We start from the raw sequence: 22,814 nt of genomic DNA, 5'->3' as shown, positions 1-22,814 counted from the left end.
ACCCAGGGGCATTTTCTCTAGCCGTCTTAGTTCTCCATCTTAAATTGTGAATAGTCTATGCCTGGATCATAGCTAAGAATTACCCAACTTTTATGCAAAGACCAAGGCTTTACCTCCTGTACAACTCTGAATCCCTGGGAAATTAAGGTATATAATCAAACATCCTTTAAGTCATTTAACCATTGCCTTAAAATCATAAATGAAGCCCAGATCATTGTTTGAGTTTAGTTTTTACATCTAACTTGAGGATCAAAGAGATTTACAAGAATATTCAGGATATCGAGTTTATTTAGGCACCCTGGGACATGAAAGGAGCAGTGTGGCAAGAAGACATATTGAAGACTTTTACAACATGTATTCAACAGGCATTTACTGACTGCCAGGCACTGTGCAGAGCTTTATAATTATAGCAGTGAACAAGCATGGTCCCCTCTCTCACAGTTTTCAGAGTGCAATGGAAGAGCCAGCAAAGACACAAGCAATTACATTGTGGTATGCTCTTAAAGGGGCAAAGATTGGGGCTTACAGCAGGGTACCTAGCATAGTTTTGAGAGGTCAATGAAGGCTTCCAAATCAAAGAAGCTCGAAGTTAATACAAGAAGAAATGAAGAGGATTTGCTGGACAAAAAGGAGGGAAAGATATTCCAGGCAAAGGGAACAAGTGCAATGGCCTGAGAGCATTTAGCAAGTTCAAAGAAAAAGTTCTTTATGTATCTGAGTAAAGACATCACCAGCAGGGAGTAATAGCCCTCATAGTAGTAGTAACAGTAATAGCAGAAGCAATAATAATAATAGATGGTTAATATTTACTGAATAGTCATACGCCGTGCACTGAATTAAGAGTTTTACACAGACATCTTCCCATTTAGTCTTCACAATAACCCTAGCAGGTAGTTTTAAGTCATCATCCCATGCTATGGGGCCAGAAAAAGTCTTGGAAAAGTTGGGCAACTTGCCTTCCCTCAGGGAGCAAAAGGTAGACTTTAGGCTTGTTTTTTTCAAATCAAGCAGTTCTCAAACTTTTTGGTCTCAGGACTCCGTTACACTCTAAAAAAGTCATTGAGGATGCCAAATAGCTTTTAAGTGAGTCATATCTATCAAATTTATTATATTAGAAATTAAAGCCGGGCACGGTGGCTCACAGCTGTAATCTCAGCACTTTGGGAGGCTGAGGCAGGTTGATCACAAGGTCAGGAATTCGAGACCAGCCTGGCCAACATGGTGAAACCCCGTTTCTACTAAAAATACAAAAATTAGCTGGGCCTGGTGGCGGATGCCTGTAATCCCAGCTACTCGGGAGGCTGAGGCAGGAGAATTGCTTGAAGCAGGACTTGGGAGGCAGAGGTTGCAATGAGCTGAGATGGTGCCACTGCACTCCAGCCTGGGCTACAGGGCGGGACTCCATCTCAAAAAAAAAATTAGAAATTAATCCATTTAAAAATAATAAGCCAATAAGCCTACCTATGTTAACATAAATAACATTTTAGTGAAAAATAACCATTGCCCCAGATTTTTAAAAACTAAAAGAATACCATTGTTTTACATTTTTGCAAATCTCTTTAATGTTTAGCTTAGTAGACAAAAGTTGGATTCTAATATCTGCTTCTGAATTTAATCTATTCCAATATCATACTACATATATCCTCTGGGAAATTCCACTGTACACTCATGAGAGAGTGTCAATATTTTTATGAAGAGTTCTGACCTTGCAACCCCCCCAAAGGGTCCCCAGGCTGCATTTTGAGAACTGATATTTTAGAGTCTGAAGGGAGTTGGTTGCCTTGTTCTCTGCTTCAAGATGCAGCATAACAGGGCAGCTGCATCAAGCAGGGAAGAGAGCACTTTGCTAAATGGCAGAATATCTGGGATGTGGTGCCAGCCCTGTCCTTAAACAACTGTCCCCTCCTTGGGACCATACTGCCTAATGGTGATGTGGGATGATAAAGTCCTACATATCTGAGTCTTGAGTCCTAGTCACTGCTCATTCTTTACTATTGTTTGCCATGCTACTTTTCTTTAAAATGCTATACTAAACTTTGACTGAATCATAACTGAGTTTGTCACATTCATTCAGCATTGAGCCTTGCTATTCTTTTTTTTTTTTGAGACAGAGTCTCACTCTGTCACCCAGGCTGAAGTGCAGTGGCACGATCTTGGCTCACTCCACCTCCTGGGTTCAAGCAATTCTCTTGCCTCAGCCTCCTAAGTAGTGGGGATCACAGGTGCAAGCCACCACGCCTGGCTAATTTTTGTATTTTTAGTAGAGATGAGGTTTCACCATGTTAGTCAGGCTGGTCTCAAACTCCTTACCTCATGATCCACCCGCCTCGGCCTCCCAAAGTGCTGGGATCACAGGCGTGAGCCACTGCACCTGGCCGAGTCTTGCTGTTCTTTCTACTCACTCTTAACTCTACTTTATTGCAAGAAACTCATATACCTCTTCCCAAAGATGTAACAATTGATATAATTTTCTGACAGAATCCTGGAGTTACTTATTATGAAGTGGTATTATTAAGTGAAGGGCTGGTAATGACTTTGAATATGAACACTGGGATTCACTGAATCCCAGCATGGGTTCACTGAAATCAAGATGTGTCTAGTTTTTGCTACTGGTGTCACAGGAGGTCAGTGTGGATCTGATTTCAGTGAAACATTTGACAAAGTTTCTCAGGATGGCTTTAGAAATCAGAAGGAAATTTTAACTGATAACAACACAATACAGTGAATTTCTATTAGATTGAAAACTGAGCCACAAGTGCTGATGAATGGATCAGTGCTCTGGTGGAGAAGGGTTTCTAACGGTATGTTGCTGGGCTCTCTTCTTTATTCTGCCCTGTTGAACATTTCAACAACTTGGATGAAGACCTAGGAAACATGCGTATCTAATTAAGGACTAACATGAATTTAGAAGGAATAGCTAATAAATTAGGTAGAAGAATCCTATCAAAACTCAAAAACCTTTGCTTAAAACCTTTATTGATGCCTTACTGCCTAATATGTTAGTCCAAGCTCTTTAGGGTGCATTCAGAATCCTCCATTACTAACCCAAACCCAAAACCCCAAATCCTCCATTATCTAACCCAAACATCTCCCATCATCATGGGCCTCATGACAAATAGAACCATTCATTTTCCAATTTCCATGTTTTCCTTCTAATTACTTTCTTCTAGCACCTCTGCTATCTTCAAGGCCCAGGTAAAATGCTCCCTTTCTCGAAAGCCTTTTCCAATCCTCTGTTAAGAAGTAATCTTGGGAGGCCAAGGCAGGAGGAGCACTTGAGCTCAGGAGCCTGGATGGCATACTGAGATCTTGCCTCCACAAAAAAAATTTAAAAATTAGCCAGGCATGGTGGCATGTACCTGTAGTACCAACTACTTGGGTGGCTGAGGTGGGAGGATCGCTTGAACCCATGTGGTTGAGGCTACAATGAGCCATGATCAAGCCAGTGCACTCCAGCCTGAGTGACAGAGCAAGACCCTGTCTCAAAAAAAAGAAGTAATCGTTTCCCCCTTGGAATCTTAGAATACGTTTGTTTATCTTTTGGGTTTTGCCCCATATTATGATTATTTACATGCTGTTGTTCCTTTTCTTCATGATCTTTAAAGGGAAGATCCACATATATTATTATGTCTGTGCAAACCCACCACAACTGACATAAACATTGCTTGCAATCACTCAGTAAATATTTATTTAATGAAAAACCGAATAAAAGAAAGTGAATTCCTAATTGAATTATGATTCAAGAAACTACTTTTAACTGTCTCAGGGAGTTTATTTGTAGAGAAGTATGGAAACTAACACTACATGAACACTGATTCTGTGTTAAGCATTTTATCAGAAGTTATACAAATACACTTAATTATTTAATGTATTTAACCTATAAAAGAAGAACTGCAGACTCAGAGATGCTAAGTAATTTGCTGAATATCACATAGCTAATATGTGGTAAAGTCAGGATATAGATAAGCCTTGATCTATCTGAGTCTATAGCCCATATTGTTTTTATTGTACTGTGTTTCAAGGGAAATATACGTTTAGATGTTTTTGACAAAGAAATGAGCTATAAGAAGCACCTGGTCAGTCTCTACAATTATTTCTCAAAGGGCCCAGCCATTGCTAAAAATTGGAAAAAAAGTGGCATATTTTATAATATGTATCATAAGACCTTTGTACACATCAGAGGCAATTGCATGTATTCCATGTCTTAGCACATGCCAACAAGTAATATTTTTCTGAAACATTTTAAAGTTTTTGGTCTAATTTATTAAAACAAAGTTTACTAACTAAATAGTGTAGCAGCAAAGAGCTGATACCCGTTTAGACAAGATGATACAAGAGTTTTAAGGTTTTAAGTGCATGATTTCTCACTACTTTATCGTAATTAATGGTTCAAGAATTGTCTCAGATCTCTATAAAGAATATCTTCCTATATACAAATCCTCTATAAAGAATATCTTCCTATATACAAATCCTCAAACACTACACAAGTGTTCAAGAAGGAGAATACCCAGGTGGAAAAAGTCCATGCATGGGCCCAGCTTCAATTCTTCCACCATTGTCCCCTCCCAACATCTTCCCCTACACTTTGGAACCTGCCTACATCAGTTCTCATGCTCATTGTCACACCTGGCAACTAAGAATACACTGCTTCCATCCCAAGTGCTGGGGTGGCAGCCTGTATTCAAAAAAACATTACTGAAATCTAAAGAAAAGCATACATAATATAACTACATAAAAATAACGTGTTATAAACCTAGTCAAGTTTCTGAAATTGAGGCTTCTACTTTAAAAGATCCAATAAGCAGGGATGAACTTTCATCCCCAGGTGGCTATATCTCAGGTGAGCTGGTAAACATTACAGATACGTTGCTACTTTCTTACAGTCCTCAGATCTTCCCCTAGACACATCTTGCTGTTTTCCTGGATAAACCAAATTATCAGACCCAAACTTCCAGAAATTCTGAGAAACCCAACTATAACCCCATATGTCATTCAGCTATACCACCAATTTCTTTAATTTAGGCATGTGCAATAGGGCAGGCGAACTCTTCTATCCATTGATTTCTGGAAAAGCAATAATTATATTTCATAAGGTAATTATTAGATCCATTTAATCATCACTCATAAATAATCAAGTGACATAACCATCTTTTACATAAAATTTTCAGATATCTGTAGATTTCTCATGGTCTTTTTCATTGTATACCTGATTAGATGATACTAATACATAATCATCTGCCTCCCATAGTAATCCCTTTCTTTTCTATATGCATTTTTAACTGATATGCCTGATCTGTGTTTTCTTCATTTCTCTTGCTACCAAGAGTCTACAACTAAGCAACATACTTCCTCTGGACTGCCTGGAGGACGAGTGGGAAGTAAGGGAATGACTACTGCTTCCCAGGATCTGGGCTAAGACCTCCCAGATGTGGATTTAACAACTGGTTATAATCACAAAATCCTGGTCAAATTTCAAAGTCACTTTCCTGGCCACACTTCTTTTGTATTATTCTTTCTCATGTTGAAATTTCTCTAACTGATATTTTTATAAGTTCAACCTGCTTTCTTTTTTCTTTTCTTTTTTTTGTCACTGTTGGTTCTTCCTTAACTTTTCAAGGTCCATTTGTATTAAGCCCCTGTCTGCATTGTTGTTTGTAACACCTTCCAATTTAGCAGCATCTGCAAATTTCATTAACATGCTATTTACTCCTTCTTCCAGATCATTAATAAATGCTATGTCTTATGTATTAAATTTTGCGGTCGAATAGATTTAATTTGCTGTTATAATTTCAATGCATGTTTTCTAAAGACACAATGCAGTTAAGAATGTTCTTAACATAGGCTTAAATCCATACCCAGTTTATAGTTATTTTACTATTATGCAATCCATTTGTGTTCTCTAATCAGCACTGTTGTGTGCTCCATTGAAGCCGTAATCTATTGATTTTCTCTTCCCTCTCTTTCAATACAGTCATCATCTTGGCTTTAAATGCACAGCAATAGCAGAGTTAGAACTATTGTTGTAGTACTCTAATCCACAGCTATTTATAAAAGGAAATTAAGACTTTTTTCCTCAGTGGATATTCTTCCACTGATTTAAGAAATGCCGTAACATTAAAAAATTTATTTTATAACCATAACATTTTATTTTCCTATGCATAGTATCAACGTTCTAAAAAGAAATCGATTCTAGATCTTTTTTATAAACAAGTAAAGGTAATACATACAATTGATAAAAATATATGTTTCATATACTTATATATAATATATTTGATATTTTATATATTTACATATATAAAATAGGGATGTGTGTGCATGCATTTTATATATATATATAAATTATTTTTTGAGTCAGGGACTTGCTCTGTTCCTAGGCTGGAGTGCAGTGGCACAGGCACAAACACCACTCACTATAGCCTTGACCTGTGGGTTCAAGTGATTCTCCTGCTGCAGCCATCTGAATAGCTAGGACCACAGGCATGCACCACCACACCCAGCTAATTCTTAAATTAGTTGTAGGGATGGGGTCTTGCCATGTTGCCCAGGCTGGTCTCGAACTCCTGGGTTCAAGCAATGCTCCTGCCTCAGCCTCCCAAAGTGTTGGGATTACAGGCATGAGCCACTGCACCTGGCTTGGCTATACATATTTAAATATATCTGCTCACTGACTCCCTGACTTCTACAGACTCTGGGGTGACATTGCTTTTACAATAGAATTAGACATGTCACCTTCAAATCGGAGAATGAGGTTTATTAAGCCTTTTTTTGCCTGGGTCACACACCCTCCTCCTTATCAAAACTTCTGTAGTGCCAGTTTACATTCTCAGTAGGATGAGCCTTCCCACATACCACTCGTTGCAATTCTTATTTTCACATATAACAGTTCTGAATAATTATATGTGAGATTAGTCTTCACGTTTTTATGTAACATTTCCAGGAAATATTTTCTTTTCTTTCAATCTTTCTTCCTTTTTTCCTCTAGTGTTCTCTGGATATGACCCCATGGTAATCTTTTCTTTTCCACCTTGAGAAATGAATTTAACCTCTCAAACTCAGCTTCCCCTGCTGTGAATTGTCCTTTATAGCTTTCCTATCCATCTCAAAGTGTTGTTGTCAAGTTCAAATGAGGTAATTTATGTAAAAGTATTTCATAAGTTTTAAAAGCAAATAAAAGGCATTATTTTTATTGAAACATAGTAAAGACAAACATATATAGTTTTCACCGAGAAATACAAGCTGGATTTCCAGATGATTTTCCATGTTGAACTTTTGGTAAATGTCCCTTTTTTTGATAAATGTGAAAAGATATGCTCTCCTTTCATATTTGGCTGTCAATGCAATTGAGCTCTGAATCAAGGAATTGAGTAACAACATGTCTGTAGTTTAGAATGTTCCTAACTATACAGCATACAATTTTACTTCCAAGATTGTTAAATAATTCCACAGTAGAGCTTTGAGTTAAGAAAAGATGAGACATAATAAAACTAAAATTTGTTTTCCTATGGAAAACTCTTTTTCACTTTTTGTTGTTGTTGTTTGTTTGTTTGTTTGTTTGAGACAGGATCTCAGTCAGCCAGCCAGGCTGGAGTGCAGTGGCACCATCTCAGCTCACTGCAACCTCCGCCTCCTGGGTTCAAGTGATTCTCATTCCTTAGCTTCCTGAGTAGCTGGGATTACAGGCATGCATCACTACACCCGACTAATTTTTGCATTTTTAGCAGAGACAGGGTTTTGCCATGTTGGCCATGCAGGTCTCAAACTCCTGGCCTCAAGTATTCCACCTGCCCCAGCCTTCCAAAGTGCTGGGATTACAGGCCACTGCGCCCAATCTCTTTTTCACTTTTTAAAATTGTTTTTGAAGTCTTAAAGAGTGGAATTTTGTTGAAAACATTAATTTGGTTATTTATTAGTTTAATTTTCCATCCAGGGTAATTCATCTTATATACATTTTGGAGGTTCCATGAGAGTTGATTCTCAAGAAAGACACTTGACTAGAAGCTATTCTCACTAATCCATCCTCCTGACACATAATACTCTTTTCATTACCAGTCATGTTTTATGATAATTCTCCCCACTTTCAACTTTTTCTTTAGAAATGGCCTTAGTCTATGATAATGATAAAGTTGTTGCTGCTGTTGTTTTCCTAGTGGAGACAGAAAATTGAACACAGGTAGGAAGTGGTAGGTAGGTAGGTAGTATTTGGTTATGGCACCCCAAGCTGACTAATACAGGAGTACTTTAATGGAAAGAATGTTCTATCAGAAAGAAGCGGAGAGCAGGGCTATTTATCTAGTATGTTCGTGCAACTGTAAACGCTTCACACACACACACACACACACACACACGCATATAAACACATTTTTGCCTCAACTATTTAAGTATTTTAATCAAAATTCTTTTTACTAGCAGATGTCAGGCAAAAAAATAAAAGTGTTGAAATAACTGGATAATTGCCTAAGTTTTTCACTTTGTTAACATAGAGCAAACCTTCCCAGCCCACTGTGGAAAACATTTCGAAATAATTATAAGTCAGATATACAAAATTGTACTGAATTATTTCAGTTGAGTAATCAAAATTCAGCCTCGCTTAGCCAGCCTCCATCTGTCTTGACAACCAGTTTATCTGGATTATTTTACTATGCAAATTAGTTACATAAACCCCTCTAAGAAGTTTCAGTGTGTCAGATCACACAGCTTAATAGCCATGAGCAACATTTCCAGTCTCTGGAGGACATTGCCTTAGACATATCTTTAGATGATTCAGATCCTGATGGATCTGGACACTACAAGTTTCAGGGTCGACATCTTGTTACAGAACAACGTTCATAGGTATTCTTAAAGCCCTGGGCCCTTCATCTCCTCACTCGCCTTATCTGTAAATGTGTATATAGACGGAGACCAAATTCAAGCTGTCACCCTTCCCCAGACTCATCGACAAATCAGGGTGGACCTTCAGTAGTCTTAGTAGAAGAGAACTTGATTGCTTGATGAATCCCTTGGGATAAATGCTAATTAGGACTTTGAAGTGTCTAAAACTCAAAGATTAGGGCTCTGAAGAAGGTGTAGCATAGGGATTAAGAACATGGATCTATCGCCGGGCGCGGTGGCTCACACCTGTAATCCTAGCACTTTGGGAGGCCAAGGTGGGCGGATCACCTGAGGTCAGGAGGTCGAGACCAGCCTGACCAACATGGAGAAACCCCGTCTCTACTAAAAATAAAAAAAAAAATTAGCCAGGCATAGTGGCACATGCCTGTAATCCCAGCTACTCGGGAGGCTGAGGCGGGAGAATTGTTTGAACCTGGGAGACGGAGGTTGCTGTGAGCCGAGATCGTGCCGTTGCACTCCAGCCTGGGCAACAAGAACAAAACTCTGTCTCAAAAAAAAAAAAAAAAAAAGAACATGGGTCCATCTGAAGCAATAGGAGTCACATAGAGCTGGATAGAGGCATAGAGGCCTGGGTCTGCTGCTTATGAGGTCTGTAACTTTGGGGATTTTACTTAGCCTCTCTGAGCCTCAGTTTCTTCATCTGTAAAATGAGGATAGTACTCAGGTTTTCGTTTGGATTAAATAAGTCTACATATGAACAGCACTTAAAAACAGGACCTGGCCCAGAGTTGGGTGTTCAGTAATGCTAGCTATTATTATTGTTATTATTAGTCGCATTTCATATGCTGAATATTTGCTGTTATTATTATTGTTGTTGTTGCTATTCAGTTACCTGAATTATTTCTGTTTTTTCCAGAGTTAGTTTTTCTCTTTATTTATTTTTGTTTTTTTATTTTTATGGTACTAGTTTTCTCAGAGATCTCTGGTGATTGTTATTGTTTACATGTAAGAATGAAGAATTATGTTGGTTATTTTAGTTAGCTGGCATGGATTATCTCCACTATTGTGAAGTAGATTTTTTAGCCATAGGGTGCTTTCCTGAATAGGAAAACTCAATGAGAATCTTTAGTACATGATGGGACAAGTTGACCAGCAGGCTTACTGTAGGGTAATGTATTCGTAATTGGCTCAGCCTGTGTGGTTGAGTCAGTGCCAGCACGCCTTGGAGTTTTTCTGTCTTATTTCGTGAAGTTATAACCCATATGGCTAATGAAAAAATGTGAAAGATTATATTGGAGGTGATTTTTCTTTTTTTGAGACGGTCTCGCTCTGTCTCCCAGGCTGGAGTACAGTGGCGCCATCTCGGCTCACTGCAAGCTCCGCCTCCTGGGTTCACGCTATTCTCCTGCCTCAGCCTCTTAAGTAGCTGGGACTACAGGCGCCCGCCACCACGCCCGGCTAATTTTTTGTATTTTTAGTAGAGACGGGGTTTTACCTCGTTAGCCAGGATGGTTTTATCTCCTGACCTTATGATCTGCCCACCTCGCCTCCCATAGTGCTGGGATTACAGGGGTGAGCCACTGTGCCCGGCCTATTGGAGGTGATTTTTTAAAGTGTGCAGGAAGAGTATCTTGCTGAGTATTTAAATGCAAATTTTTGCCAGTGCTTGAGAGGCCTTTAAAGAAATGATCGGTTATCAAGAAGATAAAAATCAGGCCGGGCGTGGTGGCTCATGCCTGTTAATCCCAGCATTTTGGGAAGCTGAGACAGGTGGATCAGTTGAAGTCAGGAGTTCGAAACCAGCCTGCGAAACATGGTGAAACCCCATCTCTACTAAAATATATATATATATGTATATGTATATATATAAATTAACTGGGCCTGGTGGTGCACACCTGTAATCCCAGCTACTCTGGAGGCTGAGGCAGGAGAATCGCTTGAACCTGGGAGGCGGAGATTGTGGTGAGCCGAGATCACGCCATTGCACTCCAGCATGGACAACAAGAGCAAAACTCCGTCTCAAAGAAAAAATAAGATAAAATAAATAAATTATATATATATATACACACACACATATATATATATGCAGCCTCTAAGGATTTTTTTTTTAAGTAGCTGGGAAAAAAACTATCCCCTAAGCTTATTACAACTTAGAGGATATGAAGAGAAAGGAAGAGTAATGTTAACGTGTATGCTGTGAATTTGTCTCCAGGTGGAATGGCAGTGATTTATTAGGCTCCCATTTCCATGAATAGATCCTCTGCTAAGCGTGCTTGGATGCAGCAGAGCTAGAGGAGGCTTTGAAGTTTCGGTCTTCCTTTCTTTTTCTCTCCTACCAGGCTCTGAAATGAATTAGGTTGATGCAAAAGTAATTGTGGGTTTTGCCATTACTTTCAAAGGCAAAATCCACAGTTACTTTTGCACCAACCTAAACAAGAAACATATTTACTGCTCCTGATGTGAATTATGACATTCATCCTGAGGACGCAGAAGTAGCTTTTGCCAGTTTGGTTTTATTTTTATATATACTTATTTTTATTTTGTTTTTTTCAGGCAGGGTCTCACTTCGTCACCCAGGCTGGTGTGCAGTGGCAAGGTCATAGCTCGCTGTAACTTCAAACTCGTGGGCTCAAGCAATCTTCCCACTTCAACCTCCCAAATAGCTAGGACTATAGGTGCTTGCCACCAGGCCAGCTAATTTTTTAATTTTTTGTAGAGATAGGGTCTCCCTATGTTGCCCAGGCTGGTCTCAAAGTCCTGGTCTTAAGTAACCTTTCCTCCTCAGCCTCCCAAAGTGCTGGGATTACAGGCACCAGCCACTGCACCAGGCCCAGTTTTGGTTTTAAATAAGACTATTTAACCTATTTTATATCATAACAGTTTTTGTTATTCCTATTTTTTTCTTTGATAGTACCATTCTAAAGATAAGGGATCTTGGTAATAGGAGAGTCTTCTGTTTGCTCAGTACAAACAATATCTTCATCCCCAGCCCAAGTAGAGATTTTCAAGTTTGGAGTCAGAAGCTATGAGAAGATTAAAGTGGTCTGCATAAAAAAGAAAACATGACCTAGGGTCCCCAAGAATGATCTGCAAACTAGAGAGGGTGGAGAGAACTGGGAATAGAAAAAGGAGACCATGTGACTGGCAGCAGAGGGGAAGGAGTTCCAGACAAGATATGTCCAATGAGGACTTGTTAAAATGAAATACTCTTGGGTTCTATAATGAAACCCCCTTGCCTCTGTTTTCTTCATAATATTCAGTAAATACATGGAGTTCAAGAATGCTTTGATTTCAGTGGAGTCAATTTCTAATGAAATAAAGTACGGAGAATAATATGAAAACACATATAGGCCAATCATACGTATTTTAAGAGATAAACCATTTCAAATACAACTGAAGCTCCTTCTTGTATATGAGTGAATCCCTTATGGTGAATACGAAGAAATGTTATTTCCTGAGTAAAGTCTTCCCATAACTGATATATGGCATATGATTTGTGGGATATTTATGAAGGGATTCATATGTATACATACACACTTTTATTTTAAAGATAAAACTTCAGAAAAAAATACTCCAAATCACTTTCCTAAAACCTCACTTACTATATTTTGGCAAAATTAATCTCATGCTTTGGTTCTTGAACTCCTATCTGTTATTTTTATTTTGCAGCATCAAAAGCCTGAATAATCAGTCCTCTTGGGGACGAGAAGCTAGGCAGACTGTGAGCCTCATAGCTAACAACATATGCCTTGGAATCAGATGTACTTGGTTTGAGATCCCAACCTCTTTCATAATCTAAGTATGTGACCTCGGGCAAGATATTTCATTTCTCTCAGTGTTTCCTCATCAGTAAATAGTGAAACTATTCATTTCTTAGGTATTTAGAATAAAATGCTTTCTGTATGTAACTGGCACATAGTGGGTGTTCAATAAATGCCAGAAGAACTGGCAGACAAAAAGCATCGATTACTGAACCAGTAAATAGCCCAGAAAATTCTCTTCCAAAGTCCACATTCAGAAAACTTTGTACTTAAAAATCTGTGTTCCTTAGTGACCTTGCTTTTCTTCTAATTTAAAAAACAAGTACAGGACTTCCTCTATTTTTCCCCTAGCAACCATCTCATCATGCTCAAAAGATTTCCATGCCCCGTGCTACAGACTTTCTTCAGTTGCTGCAAAGATGTTTTTTTCTAATGCATAAATGAACTCTGCACAATAAGCCTATAATACAACTGAGTATCACAGTTATTCCCATAATCCCCTCCACCCACGACTGTTTCAATGTTGACTTAATGTTATTCATTTGCTTGTGTTGTTATTGGAAACGAATTCTTAATTAAAATGGCCCAGCATCACCTGGCTCACATAGAGTGCCACAAGCAATAATCCCTAATTTAATGTACACTTTGGCTTATACCTACAATGTAATTTCTGAAGCCAGAAATATAAATGGATTTTTATAATGGCTTCTGAGTATTAGGTGGGGGAAGATTAGGACTGCTAATGAAGAGCTACTTTCTTAGGAGGCATCTCGTAACAATGCATAATTGTTTCTAGGCGAGATAGACTGAGCATGTAAATGAACACCGAGGTTAGGCTAAAATCTAATTTCTGGCGTGATCTATGTCTGTATGACTTGTGTTATATTTTGGCTTAGTTTCTGGTCTACTCTTTCGTATACGAACATTTTATCTGTTGTTAAGGAGCATGAGTCTTTTATTCTATTTTCACTTCTCCTTTCTTTTTTTCAGTAATTTGAAATATTTTTTATTCTGCTGCAAATAACTTTTTAGTTGTGCCTATATAAAAATGTGGTATCTTGGTACAATTATTGCAGCAAAAACTTTGCAAAACTGGTGTAAACCAAGTTTGGAATACAAAGGACAGGCATCTGACAGAACTCGTAAACTGCCCCTCTAGCCCAAGTCAATTTCAATGACTTAAAGCCACCATATAACTTTCTCTCCTTTTCCAGCCTTTCATAATTGGTTTGGCTGAACTCTCAGGCATCCTTGAATGTTCTAAAGCACCTCTTTCTGTGGCTTCTCATTATAGCAGAGAGGCAGGAAAGGCACTAATATTTCTTGAGCACCAAGCACTCAGTATGCCAGACACTTTCTACACCTTCACTCATTTAGGACTACCCCCAGCTTTTGTGAGGCAGGCTTTGTCATTCCCATTGGCAGATGTAGAAAATGAAGCTCAAAGAGGTAAAATACCAAAGTTCACAGCTGAGGGCTATCACATTACAACAGTGTAGGCCACGGCACGCACAACAGGAAGCCTGGTTGAGGAGGAGCTCTCTGTGAGGCAGTGCCAATGGAGGGAAGGGTTGACTCTTGCCTAATACACACAAAGCTGCTGTCTATACTGGAGGTGGCCCTGATTGAGTCAAACCCAGGTCTGCCTGATTTTCAAGCTGGTTATCTTTCTGCCAGTCCTGCTGCTTCCCCAAGACCTAATAGAGTCACCCTGGAGAAGCACTTTCAACAGCTGGCTGCACCATGCCTGAAAAACTCTCCCTAAACAAGAGCAGTGGACCTTCCAGCCGCTCCCATTATGTGCTACCCTCACTCTAGTAGATGGTTGGTAAAAATGACAACAGTTTTCCCCTCCTTATATTCACAACTCTGATGATATGACTTGGTTGTGCCAGACATCAAGAGAGAGGATTGTCTCTCCACTCTTTGACTCTTGGCTATCCTCTTGACCACTTTGATCAGCAAAGTGCTGCAGAAGTCATAGTGTCCTCTTGGAGCACCAGTTCTGACCTGGGCTTCTAGAGCTCTTGCTTATCCTCTTGCTTCCTGGGAACCCTTCCCAGCCAACAAGTGAGGAAACCCAGGGTAGCTGGTTGGAGAGTGAGAGACTGTATGGAACAGAGACAAGTCATTCCTTCTGAGGCCATCCTAGACCAGCTGACCACAGATGCATGCCTGAGTCCAGCCCTGATCTGCTAAGTCTGGCTCAGATGGCAGAACAGTCCAGTTAACCCATCAACTCATGGTTCATAGTTGTTGATTTAAAGCTTTGGTTTTAAGTCACTGAAATTTGGAGTGGTTTATTATACAGTGTGATAGTTAATTTTGTCAAGTTGGAGGGTGTTTTTAGATGAGATTAACATTTAAATTGGTGAGCTGTAGCTAAAGCAAACCGCTCTCCATAATGCAGACAGGTCTCCTCTAATCCATTAAAGGCACCTGAATAGAACAAAATGACTGGCCTCCATCAGCAAGAGAAAACGCTCCAGCAGACTCTGCCTTTGGACTTTATCTGCACCACCAGCCTTACTGGGTCTCCACTTGCCGGCCTTCAAACTGGAACTGCACCATCAGCATTCCTGGGTCTCCAGGCTGCCAGTCCACATGGTGCATTTTGGACTTGCCAATCTGCATAACCATGTAAGCCAATCCCTTATAATCTCCCTTAAAGCTCATTCTATTGGTTCTATTTCTCTGGATAACCCGAATACACACAGCAGTTGATAAACTCACTGATATCACTGAACAACCTCTTTCTTTATTCTTCTAAAGTTACCACAGCTTGGCTAATGCAGAACATGTTCCCCAAGAGCTTCTGTGTCTCCTTACCTCAAGTGCTTCTCCCTGCTGGGGAGACTGAATCATCAATCTGTCCCTCTGTCCTAAAGTATCAGGACTCCTGCCTGAAATCATCGATTCTCCTCCATTCCTGCCAGGTCCTTGATGTTATCACCTGGAGACTTTTGCCACCTGTCTCTGGCTAAGGAAATAGATGGAGACCTGATGCAGCTTTTCCAGTCCTCTTTTTGTCTCAGGTGCTGCAAAAACCTGTTCTGAAGAGTTTTATACCAACTTTTGCTCTCATGTTTCTCTGTACTGGTCCTCCTATTGTAGAATTCCACTCTTCCTGAGTTTTCTCTGGCTAGGAAGAGTCAGAACCATCCCAGAGGAGGATGCAGGAAGAAGACTGGGATGGAATCAGGCAGCTCTCACATGCCCTGGCTCTAGGCTCTCTTTCTTCCTCAAATCTGGAGGGAAATGTCAGAGCCCATGAGCCCATAGTGCCCTGTGCTTACTTCCCTTTAGAGCAGGGCTTTGGCCCCAATCCTTCCAAGGTTGAATTGTCCCGGGAACAAAGATCCTGGCTTCCTGTAGCAGCATGCTTGATCTTCCCTAGCTGCCTGAAAAGCACATGCAAAGGAGCCTGAGCAAAGCGACCACATTTCCCATTCCCACGCCCTTATTCTCTGGGGGTTAGAAACATTCCCTTCACTCCTCCCATCCTGCAGTGTCAGACCACAGGCAGCAGGAGTGTGGTGCATCAACCCACAGGGCAGCAAGGATGGACAGAGGTTCTGGGGCTGTGATTGTCTCGTGAGCTGTCCTGGCTTGACAGATGGGACACTGGCAAATGAAGCCTCCCTGCTCCTTGCTTGGATACCCACATACTGAGCCCTGGGTCCCCTGCCCACTCCTTCTCTCAGCAGCTGTGCCATACATTGGCAGCTTCGGAGATGATGCAGGTAATTACGAGCTATGTCCAATGTAGCCCATTAAACGGTACAGCCACTGTGGAAGACAGTATGGCAATTCCTACAAAAATTAAATGGAATTGCTATACGATTCAGCAATCCTACTTCTTAGTATATACCCCAAAGAATTGAGAAGTTGGGACTTGAACAGGTGAATGGACAAACAAAATGTAGAATCGACATAAAATGGAATTCTATTCAGCCTTAAAAAGGAAGGAAATTCTGGTACATGCTACAATTAGGATGAACCTTGAAAACATTAAGCTGAGTGAAACAACCCAGACACAAAGGACAAATATTGTATGATTCCACCTATATGAAGTCCTGAAAAAGGCAAATTCATAGAGAGAAAAGAAAAGTGGTTACCAAGGGCTGGAGGGAAGGAAAAATGGGGAGTTAATGTTTGATGGGCACGGAATTTCAGTTTGGAATGTTGAAAAAGTTTTGGAGATAGATAGCAGCAATGGCTGTACGACAAGGTGAATGTACTAAATGCCACTGAATTATTTGCTCAAAAAGGTTTTAAGTGGTAAATTGTATGTTATATATCTTTTACCACAATAAAAAATTAAAAAGTGGCCCAGTGTGGACTTAGGAGAAGGGATGATGTTTGTCTGTATGGGTGTCTGGGTCCACTACTGCTTTTGAATGCTTGCATTCTCCACAGCTCCCTCTGCTCTACCTTTAAGCCTTCATAATAAAGTAACTAAGGAATTAGGGATGGCCCTTACGAAGTGTCCTGGGCAGTGTGGTACACAGAAAGCAGTGTCTCTGCCATTCAAGGGCTCACCATTGGAAATGCAATGCCCTGCCTCAAGCTCTTTAATGACTTCCCACTCAAAGTTCTGCATAGGCCTTACATGCTCTGAGCCCTTCTTAGCTCTCTAGCACATCTGGAAATGTTGTCTCCTTCGATCTCCATTGGCCACAGTGAGCTTGCTGTCCCTTACTGCCAATGTTACTTTCTGCTTAGAACACATTCTCCTCCTCTCTCTTAGCCAGCACTCACATCTTTCAGAGCTCAGCTCAACTGTCACTTTCACAGGGAACATTTCCTTGCCTCTGATCAGGTTAAATTCCCTTATCACATGCTCTTGCAACACCATATCCTTCCTTGGAAGCGTTCTTTTTTTTTTTTTTTTCGAGACAGAGTCTCACTCTGTTGCCAGGCTGGAGTGCAATGGCATGACCTCGGCTCACTGCAACCTCCACCTCCCAGGTTCAAGTGATTCTCCTGCCTCAGCCTCCCAAGTAGCTGGGATTACAGGCGTGCACCACCATGCCCAGCTAAGTTTCGTATTTCTGGTAGAGATGGGGTTTCACTACATCTCGTGAATGGTCTTGATCTCTTGACCTCATGATCCACTCGCCTCGGCCTCCCAAAGTGCTGGGATTAAAGGTGTGAGCCACTGTGCCCAGCGGGAAGCATTTTTATATTTATTTGTTCACATCATTATTTGGTTAACCTCTGTCTCCTCCACTGAATGATAAGCCCCAGGAGAACAGGGACCTTCTCTAGTTGTCCTCACCATTGAATTCAGTGTCCACAGAGGGCACTCAGTAAGCACTTCAATCATTATTTTCTATGAATGAAAATGAATGAATAAATGAATAGAAAAGTGACTAACAATACCTAAGTTAAAGGCTTTTTTCCAGTTTAGAAGTAAGGGATAAGATAACTGTTCATCTAATACCACAATTTTCAATGTAGGACAGATTAAGATTACTCTAAAGCAAGAGATGTAATGCATTCTAGATTGACAGTAAAAGGAAAGCTTTTCGAGGTAGGGGTTCATTTTACCACACTGCATATTCCAGGCTGATTTTTTTTATTATTATTCAAAGCACAATTTGAAACTAAAATGACACTCTGTTTAATTTTCTCACACTGGTAGTCATTGATCTGCATTCATATCTTCAGAGGAAATGCCACTGAATTCAGGACGAGTATATTTAACCTGCATGGTATTCAAAAATTGCCGGAAAAGCTTAGCTCCCATAAACTATGCCAGTGACCTTGCTAAATAGGTATGTTAAACACTCAAATGTATAATTTTCTACAGGCGCTTTTGGTAAAAACATTCTTCTTTTTCACATCTTCCAGCAAACCTCATTATCCTTCTTGTGACCCTGTAGGCATCTCATTTTCTTTTGGCTTGTTTGCAAGTTTTAAACTATTAACTGCATCTCCTGCCTCAGGAAGGGTTGCTTGGCTACTACTCTACATTTTTAGAGTGTGAATTCTATTATTTTACCACTGTTACCTTCAAGAATGGAGTTTAATGCATTTTCAAAGAAGCTAGAAATAATTAAAAATGTCTTATCTTTATTAAGTACAGTTAAGTTATTCTCATGTGGAACAACAAGGGGAACATACATAGGGGAATATGTATCAATTTTGAATAATGTTGAAACTACATTAAAATAAGATCATAAGTTGGCAGTCACCATGGAATTGGGGAAAAGTGCTGCTGTATATAGAATGCTAGCTTTCAGTAAAGTAGGAATAAAGACAAGCAAAACAAGAGCAAGGATGCCCCAGGAACGGGCTCCCAGCTTCATTCATCATCTTTGTAAATTATCTAGAAAAGAAACTATAAAGGATATCTAAATGAAAATATATAAAAGTGGAACCTTTGCAGCTGATATTGAGGTCTATCAGGTAGTGAAATACTGAACGATAATGATTTCAAGAAAATTTATTCAGTGACCTTCTTTTATTGTCTAGTAAATCCCAGGCACTGCACTTGCCTCCAGAGGCAGGTGTAATACCACAGAAAACACCACCTCTGGTTCTGGGGACCTTGAAATTTTATATGAATGAACACAGAGAGGCATTTGCCTGCTTTGGCATTTCTCAAAGTGGACTTTAATTGTGGGATGTTAAAAGGGATTACAATAGGACTTCTCAGAGACTTTAATGTGTGAGTGAATACTGGGAATCATTTCTATGAATGGGGTATATTATGCAGTGGTCCCCACATTTATTTGAAGATAGAATCTTGGTTTTGTTTTTGGCTTTGCATGTGTGTGTTTGCTTTTGGAGGGACAGTATGTGAACTTGTGAGACTAGAATAGGCTGGAACATGCTCTGGAAAATGCTGACTTATTAAAAAAATAGAGGCATGTCTGGAATTTAAAGAATTTTGGATATCTCTTCATCAAATATTTACTAAGTACTTAAATCACTGAGAAATGGCATGAAGCCCCACACCAGGGAGCTCTAAAATCCAGTGCCCCTTCAGAGCAGCAATGCTCCTAATTGCTGAAAAGTGAACACAACAGACAAATGTCTGTCAACTGATAAATGGATAAACAAAATGTAGTCTATTTATAGAATGGAATATTACATGGCCATAAAAATAAATGAAGTACTGGTACAAGCTATAATATGGTCAACCTTGAAAACATTATGCTAAGTGAAAGAAACCAGACGCAAAAGGCCTCATACTGTATGATTCCACTCATATGAAACATCCAGAGTAAATCTAAAGACAAAGAAAGCAGATTCGTGGTTGCCAGAGGTTGGAGGGAGAGGAGAAGAAGAAGTGACTGCTAATGAGTTCAGAGTTTCTTTTAGGGATGAGCAGAATGTTCTGAAGTTAGATACTGATGATGGTTATCTATACAGCTTTGTAAATATACTAAAAATCACTGGATTCTGCACTTTAAAAGAATGAATTTTATAATATGTGAATTTTGTGTCATTAAAAGATCCAATACCCCACCATACCAAATGGTTATCCCTTTCATATTATAGGAATTGAGATGAACACAATCATTTTTTGTCAACAATTATATTTAGTGAAGATACTAGATGTTATTTACAGAAGATATACATACATACAATTCCTACACATTAAATGTAGTCTAATTGTGAAAACAGGAAAAAATGTACTTCAAAATTACATACTAAATAAAATAAATAAAAAGTAATTATTTGGCACAATATCTATTATGTAGCAAATAAATAACTCTATACCATTGATTGAATGAACTATTTACAATCTTTGAAAGTGCAAAACAATTGCTGAAAATTAAGATATTTGTAATAACATTTAAGTCCAGAAAATATGTTTTCATCAGGTACAATAAATTTGTAGCCAATAGTAAAGATTTTTAATGCCCAGGAAAATATTTCAATTTTGAAAAATGTTTTGTGCATATTGTACTCTTCTGAAATGTTATTTTCTACTTTAACGCTGAAATAAGAACCTTGGCATTTCTTAGTGGAATTCTTATGTATATAATCCTGATTTGTAAATTTGGAAAAGTTACATTGTAAACATAAATATTATTCTATATATCATTCAGAAATTACAGACCAGTCCTCCCTAAATTACATAAACAGCCATAATGTTTCATAATAATGTGGTCCGGTTCTATTCCTTCAGAGGTAAGATGATGAAGATGGAAGAATACAACCTATAATTTGGACTTCTATAGATTCCTCAACACCTTCCCCAAACCCCAGGCTCCAAATCAAGATGTTGAGTTAAAATTTTATCCAAATCTATCCCATTTGTAGCACATCTCATCCCATAAACACTCTTAGAAAAAAATGTCAGGGGCTTGCTAGTTCTCTTGACAAGGGTATTTCTACCAAACTCTTCACGTGGGCCTTATTCAACACTTCAGCAAAGAAGATGGCACAAGTGGAAATGAAACAGGGTAACCACAAACTGGGGATTCCTAAGCTAGAGTGTGTAAGCTTTAGGCAAGTCAAATAATTCCTTCTCTTGCCAGGTAGCTGGTAAGCTGAATGCAGCCCTGAGGTGTCTCAGGATGTGTTTTTGCTTGTTTTGTAGAATTCTCTAGTGGCAATACAGTCAGTAGTAGCATAAATGGCATTTTTGAAAGATTGTGGACTGGAGACAAACTGTTGCTCTGGGCATTTGAAATGTCTATGGTCGACGAGGCTCTAATCTGTGTGACATCTGTGATAAAGTTCTCTGGTTGTCAATCACATTTAATTGCCGTACATAACTCCAGACATCCTGATGGTTCTTATTAGCTTGAGCTGCATCAGGATCTGTTGAAAGAGGAAAGGGCAGAATTGGCATTGTGTAATATATGTATATAAGATACAATCTTACTTCTCCAATTATTTATTACATTTATTGTAGGTTCCTGGGTTCCCTCAAGACCTTTCAACACACCACAATCATTGAAACGTTTCCACTTGGTTGTTCCATCTCCTCCTTCCTACCCTCCAATTTTCTTGTCTTCCCTGGAATCACCTCTTTTGATCATTCTCCTTTGAATTGCACGTTGTAAAAACAAAACAAAAAAAAATGGCACCAAATTAAAAGGGAAGCATGTGTCTGATAGCCCCCGGGTACAGATTAAAATTGTTTCCCTTTCCAGAGGTCTCTGTGTCTCACTCTGTGTCTCTGCCTCCTTTGATCCAGATGAAGACTAATGTCAAAAGACAGTTTTCATTAGCCCCTCACAAAAGTGCTTAACATCTGGGCCAAACTGAAGCAGGCCAGTGAGACTACAGAGTCCTGACTCCCCTCTTTATTTGCACACAGTATACAGCATTACTATACAGATTGTATGTTCTTAGAGACTGTCCATATTCAGAAAAAGACCCAACTCACAGGCTGAAGTTATGACTTCTGCTAGACCTTTGATTCTTTGATGCTATCTGCTCTGAAAACTCAGCTACCATTCTATTCTGATGCACATCCCAAGCATGTGAGCAACTGAGGTTAACCGATTTCCTGAAGATCAGGCCTGAATGATGAGCCAATGCACTCAGCCCTCGCAGGGAATGTACATGAATAAGGAAAGCCAGACTAGAAGGTGGTGAACTGGAAACACAGGTCCCTCCGGAAGTGATGACCTGGCTTCTGCATGTTGCTGCCACGGGGGAATCTGTGCCTAGAGTTGCCAGATCTTCCTTTTTTTTTTGTTAAGAAATGGGAAATCTGGATTTCTTCTTCGTGAATTCTCCCAATTTTAAAATGGTGACATTATTTCAAAATAAAAGGGAAAAAAATGCTCTCTTTAGACCCAACACCTCTGTGGGCCACCTCCATTTCATGCGTCACTGGGTAGGGCCTCAGGTCTAAGGGGACACCTGGAGTGGCAGAGCCAGACCCTGGCTCCCGACTGGGGTTCTTTCCACCACAGTACACTGCCTTCTGCAGTCTGGTTGCTCCTGCTAGATCCACACAGCACTCCCAAAGACAATTAGAATGCCATCTGCACAAGGGGTGAAGGGGAGTGTTGCAGGTCTGAAGGCAGAAAAGCAGAGAGAAGACATACATGCCCCTGCCCCCTGTGAGAAGAAACTCATCAGTATAATTATCACATAGAAATAATATCACAGCAAACTGCAGAGCACATTGTGTTTAATTTCCTCCGCTTCTCACTGGCAGTGTATTCTACATGTACAATATACTGTAATTACATTGTACACATTCCCACAGTGTTTGTGAATCTATTCCTATAGCTTTATCTATAG

The 22,814-nt window shown here is 39.6% G+C and overlaps 1 protein-coding gene across 4 annotated transcripts in view; it reads right to left on the bottom strand.

Moving 5' to 3' along the window:
* Positions 1-20,118: 20,118 nt before the first annotated feature.
* The window catches only part of RAPGEF4 (Rap guanine nucleotide exchange factor 4), a 316,916-nt gene continuing 314,220 nt past the window's right edge, over positions 20,119-22,814 (bottom strand). For 2 of the 4 annotated variants that reach the window (XM_054477049.2, XM_054477050.2), the window contains one exon: positions 20,119-21,374. In XM_054477049.2, the coding sequence (XP_054333024.1) occupies positions 21,247-21,374 (128 nt within the window). In that variant the 3' untranslated portion in view covers positions 20,119-21,246. The remainder of the gene's footprint in view (positions 21,375-22,814) is intronic. The other 2 variants (XM_054477052.2, XM_063648318.1) reach the window with 2 other exon arrangements.

Source organism: Pongo pygmaeus, chromosome 11 (assembly GCF_028885625.2).
Source record: "Pongo pygmaeus isolate AG05252 chromosome 11, NHGRI_mPonPyg2-v2.0_pri, whole genome shotgun sequence".
Lineage (NCBI taxonomy): Eukaryota > Metazoa > Chordata > Mammalia > Primates > Hominidae > Pongo > Pongo pygmaeus.
The sequence above is the reverse complement of the archived record's forward strand: the minus strand, read 5'-3'. Positions and strand labels throughout refer to the sequence as shown.